This window comes from Echinops telfairi, unplaced genomic scaffold (genome assembly GCF_000313985.2).
Source record: "Echinops telfairi isolate 266 unplaced genomic scaffold, ASM31398v2 ScPeMD7_7469;HRSCAF=8507_1, whole genome shotgun sequence".
Taxonomy (NCBI): Eukaryota; Metazoa; Chordata; class Mammalia; order Afrosoricida; family Tenrecidae; genus Echinops; species Echinops telfairi.
In genome coordinates, this window is record NW_022111373.1 from 78588129 (window position 1) to 78597780 (window position 9652).

At 41.3% G+C, this 9652-nt stretch overlaps 1 protein-coding gene across 2 annotated transcripts in view; it reads right to left on the reverse strand.

Annotated features, from left to right (window-relative positions):
* The window catches only part of UTP15 (UTP15 small subunit processome component), an 18740-nt gene that overhangs the window by 1888 nt on the left and 7200 nt on the right, over positions 1 to 9652 (reverse strand). For both annotated transcript variants that reach the window (XM_004703537.2, XM_045285015.1), the window contains exons 2-9: positions 8984 to 9156; positions 7755 to 7847; positions 7456 to 7640; positions 6235 to 6413; positions 5337 to 5462; positions 3382 to 3517; positions 1254 to 1338; positions 169 to 318 (exon numbers count right to left, since the gene is read on the reverse strand). In XM_004703537.2, the coding sequence (XP_004703594.1) occupies positions 169 to 318; positions 1254 to 1338; positions 3382 to 3517; positions 5337 to 5462; positions 6235 to 6413; positions 7456 to 7640; positions 7755 to 7847; positions 8984 to 9073 (1044 nt within the window). In that variant the 5' untranslated portion in view covers positions 9074 to 9156. The remainder of the gene's footprint in view (positions 1 to 168; positions 319 to 1253; positions 1339 to 3381; positions 3518 to 5336; positions 5463 to 6234; positions 6414 to 7455; positions 7641 to 7754; positions 7848 to 8983; positions 9157 to 9652) is intronic.

Consider the following 9652-nt stretch of genomic DNA (forward strand, 5'->3'; position numbering starts at 1 on the left):
GGCTCACAGTGCCCCCCAGCTGGCAATCGTGAGGCAGAGCGCAGGCAAAGGAAAGCAGTATGACGTGAAATGCCACCTAAACGAGCCTCTTCAGCAATGTTCAAACATGGAGTTGGCTACGCTAACAAATGCCACCCTTTTAAAAAAATAAGAGAAATACGTAAGTACCCGTTGCTTCATGTAATTTTTTCCTTTAATAAAGGTTCGATATGCTGGCCTTCGTCTCCTGGAAGGAGCGTCCTTCTTTGCTTCGGCTTTCCGATGCTTAACGCTCAGTATTCCATTGGTCATGCCTACAACGATCATCTCGTCGTCATGCTGGCAGCGATCAGAAGAAGAAGTTAGTCTGCTTACTCCCAGCCGATAGGGCCTTTTCTCCAAATAACATGTCTAACCTTGGCAGCTTATTCCCACTTCCACCAACAGTTCCATTCAGAAATAGATTTTAAAAGGTTTTTTAGGAAATAAGGATACCATTATGTTGTCAGAATTTATTCTATGTGCTAAAAAGTATCACTGGCCAAGCTTGTATAACAACAAGGCATAGTTAATGATATTTGGGGAGTTTGGCATGACCTACAATGCTGATAGAAAAGACTTTGGAATAACTTTACTCTCAGTACAGATTATTATATAATACATTCATCTGCTTTCCTCCCCAAATATGGCTCCTCATGAATTCTGAATGAGCAGTCGACCCAAAACAGGTATTTCAGTTTGTTGGCTCGATAGCCAATTTTCCTTTTAAAATATCATGACACCCTTCATAAAATATGCTAAAGAGCAATGTGTCAATTCCAAGTTAACACCTGGAAGGTGTACTCACCTGGAAGGCACACAGTGAGTAGAATATGAATCTGAATTCATGCTAAATTATTAGTAAAAGTCACATATTCTAGCAATTGCGCTAACATAAAGAACCAATGTGGTAAGAAAAAAACAAGGCTTATTAAAATCTACTGCAGTCTTATTCAGGGATCCTCAAACTTTTTTAACAGGGGGCCAGTTCACTGTCCCTCAGACCCGTTGGAGGGCCAGACTATAGTTTCAAAAAAAACTATGAACAAATTCCTATGCATACTGCACACATCTTATTTTGAAGTAAAAAAACAAATGGGGCAAAAACACCCAGCGGGCCGGCCGGATAATTGTCCTCGGCGGGCTGCATGTGGCCCGTGGGCCGTAGTTTGAGAACCCCTGGTCTTCTTTCACCGGCAAGCTCAGGGAAAAATTTAAGAGCTAAAAGTACTTACTGCAAGTGCCAGACTCAAAATGGAAGCTGCATAGTCAAAACTGTGGACTACTTTGTAGGATGCGGTGCTATACACTTTCACCTTCCTATAAAATAAGAAAGTTTCATCGTCACAAATCATTTGGGAAATGAGTATACAATGCAGTGAGATAGTTAACGTTTACTGTCCCAACCTGGCCCATGAACACGTGGGATTAATTGAAGCGGAGAGATAAATGGCTCGGCGAGCCTTGCCTTTCTTGTCTCTTGCTCTTTGATCATCAGACCAGTGTGCGGCTGCCTGGCTTGTTCTGTGCCTTAATTTGCAAGCTACACTACCTGTGGGACACGTAACCCGTGGACTGTGTCGCTGTGATTTGATGGTTGGTGACCTGCCTTGCTGTTTGCTGCCTGTGGCCGGATAGCCTGAATTGCTCTACAGAGGACTACCCAGCGGCCCTTAAGACTTGAAGGACTTCCAGTGTCTCACAACTGTCTCACGGGACTGAGTTCCACTGAGCCATTTGTACTGCTTTATAATTTAATTAACTGTTATTTCTTATGTTATATAGCTAGCTATATAAATATATATATAAAATTATTAGCATTCTGGTTTTGTTTCTCTAGAGAACCCTGTCTAACACATGCAGTTTCTAATTGATTGTCGTGATGGTTACACAACTCTTACAAATGTGACTGAGCTACTATAATGGATGACATATGAACTGTATATTGTTGAAATTGTTAAAAATAAAACTATTAAAACATGCTGCTATGTTTTTGAAAAATCAACATATAAATATTAAAACTTATGCAACTGAGAATTAGTAATGTTATTTACAAACAGAATCCCTCAATAAAAATGGTCTGTATCAGCAGTGGCCATGATATTTATAATAAAACTTTTAAACTACCACTTCTGCCTCAGTGTTGAACTTTACATTATTTAAAATAAAAACTTTAGTTTCTCGTGTTCATTAAATCCACAGTGGCCAGTGGATACCACATTGCACAGCATAGCTCTAGAATTTACAGATATTCATCTATTGACGATGAATGGTCTGTCCTTGTGTTTATTTTATTTTGTTTGGGTAGATTGTATTTCCTTTAATTGTTTTATTAATGTATCATAGTACATCTATTAGATGCGTCATTGTTTCTATTATCTTTTTAAATAACCCTTATAGTAATAACATGTTGAAATGGTAGCATTAAGACATACTTAGCTACATAAAGATATGGTTTTAAAATTAATTTGATCTAGTTCCCTCCCTGCCACTATTTACTTATATTAAAAGATCCTTTTATTGGGATTCTTATAACAATCCGAATATTAATTGTATCAAGCATATTTGTACATATGTTGCCCTCATTATTTTCTAAGCATTTACTTTCTATTGGAGTTCTCAATATCAGCCCCCCCCCCATGACCCCGATAAATTATAAATTATTTTCATATTTTACACCAACTGCTGTCTCCCTTCCCCCACAGTTTCTGTTGCTCGCCCCCTGGGGAACTGTGGTGAAGTTATGTCAGTCATTCCAACCAGTTTCCCCTTCCTCCTTTCCTCTCTCCACCTACCCTCCCTCCTGGTATTGCTACTCCTAGTCCTGTTCCTGGATTCCAACCCTTTTCCTTTAAGGTGGCTAGTAAAATAGTCAAAATGACATAGAAGACGTGTTTGGACAACCTTGGTCCAGAACACGAACTAATGAAATTTTAAATATCTATTTAAAAAGAACTGCATGGACTACACTGATATGCAGAAATTTTCACAAGACATTTAAATTTTAAAAAATGTAAACAATGGTGTAAACATACTCATTACTAGTACTTCAAAATATACCAATGTATAGTATGATTTTAAAAGAAACTGGAGCAGTAAATTGTTCTAAGGGATTAATGCTTGAATGGGTCAATAAAATTAATGAACCATCTAAGTTTAGGCAATAAACTGTCAAAGGATAATAATAAGGTGGCTATAAGCAAACAATTCAAATTTTTTTCAAACCAATAGATTTGTTTTTCTATGAGAAGCATCTAGCAGAACACTTACGTTACCACAAATATTGCTGAGGTAACTCATGTCCCCAGCAGTAAACTCACTAGTAGACCAGTAATGGTGAATAGTAAAAATGAAAACACTGACCTGTCCAGTGAGCCGGAAAGTAACCTCTGTCCAGAGCTGCTCAAGCACAAGCACGTCACCGTTTTGTGGTGATTTTTCAGAGACACTAACAACTGTCCTCCTTTTAACATGTCCCAGACCTTAACATAACGGCCGCCTACAACAGGAAGCAGCCATTAATTAGACAATCTGCCTTCCAAGTTAAATTTTCCATGCTCTGAAAAGCACTCTTCGGGAGGTACTCTTAGCGCAGAGGGTGGTGAGGGTTAAAATAAAACCAGCCTTTGAAAATAATTTTGCATAAGCATGGAAATGAATAGATTTTACTACCTAAAAATTTTGTGAATCTCAACAAACCTGGAAAAGTTTTCCCCTTAATTTTTCAGCTAATTGGAGGGTGTCTTAGGAGGTAGCTAGCTTAATATTTTAAAAAAGTTTTTAACACAGCATCTTCTCTTTTGACAATATCTCTAAGCAAAAGCTTGTAGGTCAAACAGAAAAAAAAGACGGGAGGGAGAAATGGTATTCAGGTTAGAGATTTATTCTAATTGAGGAATCCGGTCTAGGGCCCAATGTACAGTCCCCACTTGGATGTGGAAGCACGTACGATAGGGTATCGAGTCTGAAAGCACAGATCTCGTCCAACTCTCGTTTCCCAGCTGTAGGAAAGCTAAGGGTCTGCCCAGTGTAGCAAGTAGCATTCTCCCTATTTAACTCGACTGTATTCCTTTCTCACGATGGGGATGATGTCTGACAAGGTCACCAACTGGTCTTTACATCAAATAGGTACTAGGAAATGAGTAAGAAAGGATCATTTATACTTGGATCTTAGAATAAGATTTAAAAAGAAGGGTGTGCTCAATCCACACAATTACATATGTGCTATCAAGTATACTTAAGAAAGGAAAAGCACCCAACTGACATCAAGTTGATTCCGACTCCTCGCAGCTCTCCATGGGGCTTCTGAGGTCCTAAGTCTTTGTGGGAGCAGCCAGCCATCTTTTCCCAAGGAGCAGCTGGTGAGTTTGAAGAACCGCTTACCAAAAAGCATCAGCAAAACTCATACGTTACGTACATAGTCTGCAAATCTCAACATTAATTTTGGCTTTATTGATAAAAAGCACAAGGACCACTGGTGGCCTAGCAGTTTATTAAGCGGTTCACCACAAGGTCAGCAGTTTGAAGCTACCAGACACTCCGAGGGAGAGATGAGGCTTTCTACTCCTGCAAAAAGTTCTAACCTCAGAAACCCACAGGGCAGCTCTACCCCGTGTTATAGGGTTGGTATAAGTCAGAATTAACTGAAGGGCAGTAAGTTAGTTTTTGAGGCCAACATAACAAAAAACACCTTGTTTTAATGTAATTACAAAATGTTATCAAGGCTCCTTTTGACTGTACACGATCTTTTTCTAGCAGTATCAGCTATATGCTTGCTGGTCAAGGCCCTTTCAATCAAGAGTCCATCCGAGCCAGGCCTGGTGCTAGGTCTGAAAGAGCCACCCCACCCTCTCAAGAGAGGATCAGCAGAGGAGTAAGAACGAAAGAGCCATGGTCAAACAAGGCAGCACAGGATTATATCCTCCAAGGTCTGGGACTTCAGACTGGCACCCCACCCTCTCAAGAGAGGATCAGCAGAGGAGTAAGAACGAAAGAGCCATGGTCAAACAAGGCAGCACAGGATTATATCCTCCAAGGTCTGGGACTTCAGACTGGCCATACACCAACTTTGCCTGGGATAAATGAGTTAAAACGTTTGCTGCTTTCCCTAGCTATAAGAGGGTGGAAAGTAGAAGCTTGTGGGGCATTAGAGAGAGCATGTATGTAACAGCAATGTCTGGCCCACATTAAATGCTCAACAAACGCTAACTACTTGCCTCCTTCCTCTATCAACTGTCAGAGCAGTGAGGTGTGCAAACGCAACCTGACAACTGCCGAAGGAAGATGGGGAAAACAGCAGCGCCGTGGGAGGCACATACCTGCGGATACCAGCAGCCCTCCGGAGGGGAAAAGCAGGACGCTCTCCACGGGCTGCCCGTGCTCCACAGAGAGGACACTCTTACTGGTCCGAGTGTCGAACATCTTCACCGTGTGATCATACGACCCTGAAGTGTCAACGTTTACATCATGTGAATTTCACCTCTTAACACAACATACACGTCTAGAGATTTCAGACATCAATTTTAAAAGGAGAAAAACCTTAGATGAAATTTTCAGAAGACACATACAAAAACATTGTCTTTCCAAACCCTCTGCTGGGCTAAATTTTTTGTAGCAGCCCTATGCTAGGTCTCACGGGCTCTAACTCAGCGGTTCTCAACCTGTGGGTCACAACCCCTTGGGGAGGGCGGGAGGCGAACAACTGTTTTACAGGGATCAGCCGATTCATAACAGTAGCAAAATGACAGTGATGGAGTAGCATGGATAATAATTTTATGGTTGGGGGGTCACCACAACATGAGAAACTGTATTAAAGGGTCTTAGCATTAGGAAAGTTGAGAACCACTGCTCTAACTGGTTCTGAGCTTACACTACCTTAATGTTCATACTACTGCCTACTGCCCCGGGGGGCTGGGAGTCTGCATGGGCACCAAAGGCTGAACCTGCCATTTCCTTGCTGCTGGAGCCTCTTTGGGAAGCCTGGGTCCTAAACCTGTACCACTCTGAAATCGAGGCAGTCTGACATTCCCAAACGCACTTGGGGGGCCATAGGAACCACCACCAAAAAAAAAGGGACACCAAAACCACTGGATAAACAGTCACATATTCTTTTCTTTATAAAATATGCAAGCTCATTCTCTAAAGCCCCAAAGTAATATCAAAGTACACCACAGTAAAGCTATCTATGTCAGGAGGTTTGGAAAAGGAGGCACAAACCTGTTACGAAGAGATCCGGGTTCAGCTTGCTAGCACATCCACACCTCACATAATCAGAATGCTCTTTGAAGGTCAAAACTTCTTCGGAGTTCGGAATGTCCCACAGCTTCACCGTGTAATCATCAGCCCCAGAGACCACGTGGTACTTGTCAGCTGTGAAATCTACCATGTGGACGGCTCTGAATGATCAAGGGTCAGTATATTAAAAAGCAAGAGAGTACTGGTCGGTGGAAATCAGGAAAAAAAAAGAAAACCTTCCCCCAGACGAATGTCAACACCCTGTGCTATGACAGTAACAAGAATGTTACATAGCGGCCCTACAAGGTTGGTTTTCTGCTATTGAATCCTAGGGCAAAAAAAGCTTTAATTTTTAAAATGTCATAAAAAGGGCATTTAAAAAACTTAAATTATATATGTGTATATGTATGTGTACACATGAACTCATATTACATGCTACAAAGTAGGAGCACGTTAGGTGCATTTCAACAAAACATTTCAATCAAGAGATATACACATAAGGGGTTTCAAAATATCCAGAGAAAAATTCCATTCTCTCTTTTTTTTTTTTAATTCCATTATCTTTTAAGTCCACTTTCCCCACAAACTTTTTGAAGCCTCCTCCTAAGAGATTAAGCCTGGATGTTAAATTTTAAATATTTCCCTGATGGAGTAAGACCACCCAGCTAAAACACTGTAAAAAAAAAAAAAAATCAAACACTTTTGGGGTGTTTTAACTAATAGCTCATTTCAACAAAGACATTAATTAATATTCCTGGAAAAAAAAGTTATAATATAAAATTTCACTGGTCATGCAATTCACTTAGGGGCAAAGTATAACAAATCCAAGTAAAAAAGGGGGCCATCTTCCACCATGCTTTCAAAAAGAGAACTTTTAAGACAGTGCAGGTCCCCCAGAGCCCCCTTTAGGCTATGAGGTTGCCTTCACAGCCTCAAGGGGATCAGAGTGGAGAGTTACAGGAAGTCTCCCTGGATAAGCTGACACTTCCTAAGATGTCAGAAGAATTCTAAGAATTCATAAGTCCATGAAGCCAGACCCCGGGGCCCAGGTGAAGTAACCAGTCTTAGAGGAACTGGGAAATGAGAGTGCACACAGGTCCATAACTAATACGGATCGTCCTTCCATTTTTATTCAAAGCAGGGAAAAGAGGAGACACCTTCAGGGAAAACAGACCAAGGCACACATCAACACGTGTCTCTTACTTTGTGTGGCCTTCAAACTGTCTGAGCGGAGCCCTCCCACTTATATCAAAGAGCTGCACGGCGCCATCTTCGCTGCCGGCCACAAGCAGCTGGCCGTCCTGTCGGAAAGTGGCACCGTACGCCGTGTCCTTAAATCGGGAGAAGGTTTTTATTGGTTCCTGGGAGTATCGGCCGTAGATATGAATCTATCACAGGATAAAAAATATGCACTTCAACATAGTATTTCACTGGCTGGCTCAAGCTTGGGCATAGCTCTAATGATACATAAGAAAAACAAAGGTGTTTCCTGCTATACTTACCCTTGAGGAAGCGGTGACGGCATAATTATAGGGCGGCTGGGGGGAAAAGTCTACTTTTGACACAGCACCAAACTCCTTAATCTGAACCGGGGTCTTAATGAAAAAGAAAACATCGTACAAAATTACAAGGGCAAACAAATCCCAGTGTTACAGCCTCTTTCAGATCCTTTCTTTTTGCTTTGTAACATTCTGTTGCATAAAGACAAGCAAAAGGCCCATAATCCCATCCACCCAAGCAGTCCTCCTTGCCGTAAGTCACTGAGGAACAAATACAAAGCTACAGACACTCTGTCTTCAGCTGCTGAGTTTCTGTGATTCCTTCCAGGGGGTGGACCCACTGCCTTTACCAGAGTATTGATCGGTATCATTTTCAACCAACCCAAAGATCCTACCAGGCAGACCATCCTGCATCTCGCTCTTTTTTCCACTTCAGAACACCTATTAGGTAACTTTCATGAGGATTTCTGATACTACAAGTAAGACTTCAGTGAGCACACGCACACATCTTTGCAAATCCAGGAGTACACTTATTATAAGGAGCCCTGGTGACGTATGGGTTACTCATTGGGCTGCTAATCACAAGGCAAGCAGTTTGAAACCACCAGTCTCTCTCCAGGATAAAAATACAGCTTTCTACTCCCGTAAAGTTAGTCTCAGACATCCACAGGGGCAGTTCTATGCTATCCTACAAGGTCCCTATATATCAGAATCAACTCAATGCCAGTGAGTTTTTGTTTTTTAAACTTATGGTGCAAGTTCCCAGCTGAGCCCGCTAGGTCAGAAAGTATGTGTTTTATTGTTGGTGTTTTTAAATGATGAAATATATTACCAGATTGTTCTCCAAAAAGTTTATACCAATGCCCCTCCTTAAAAGTGGACACAAGAGTTTATTTCATACCATTTCTTCCTTGGACTAAGAAAGGTTAAAAAAACAAAAACACCACCTTGCATAATATTCCAATTCTGAAATTGAATTCATTTGGCACTATCTACTTTGTGGTAGGTACTCGTGTAGTTAAATTGACCAATTAGTATGGATTTCTTACATAGAACTGTAAGAAAAATATCAGGTACCAAAGGATCTATGTAAATGATATACTGCTTATAGATTAAAAAGCTATTATTAAAGAAATGAAAAAGTTATTATCTGATTATTCAAAATATGACCCATGCTGGAGAAGGTGGCCTAACCGCAACCCTCCCTCCGTGCCCCCAGTACCCCCACTCACCTTATAGTTGTTCCAGTACAGAGTATCCTGGGTGATTTTCTCTCCAAGGACAGGATATGTCTGAAGAACTACAGGCTTATAACCCGCCATGGTTTCCTCTAACTGCACTGTTGTTTATGGGGCACTTGTATGGAATCAATGCTAGAAATAATACTAGACACTCCACCTCAATTCTGAAAAATAAAACATTGCATATGCATGAATGATTGACCAGCACAAACACAGTGTTCAGATTTCTACTCCATCCTTTTCAAAAAGTATGTGTGTGTGGTTGCTTTCTAGAGTCATGACCAGCAGGAAGGGCCTCAAAGAGATGTACTGACTTTGTGGCTGAAGCAATGGGCTCAAGCATCAAAATTGTGAGGAAGGTGCAGGAGCAAGCAGCATTTCCTTCTGTAGTGCACGGGGTCGCTGAGTCAGAGTCGGAGAGGACTCGATGGCACCTAACCGCCTAAGAGCGCAGTTCTTAATTGTAATCTAGAACAGACCGACTAGGAGCGCAGTTCCTAATTGTAATCTAGAACAGACCGACTAAAGCACAGTTTCTAATTGTAATCTAGAACAGACCGACTAAAGCGCAGTCCCTAATTGTAATCTAGAACAGACCGACTAGGAGCGCAGTCCCTAATTGTAATCTAGAACAGACCGACTAGGAGCGCAGTCCCTAAT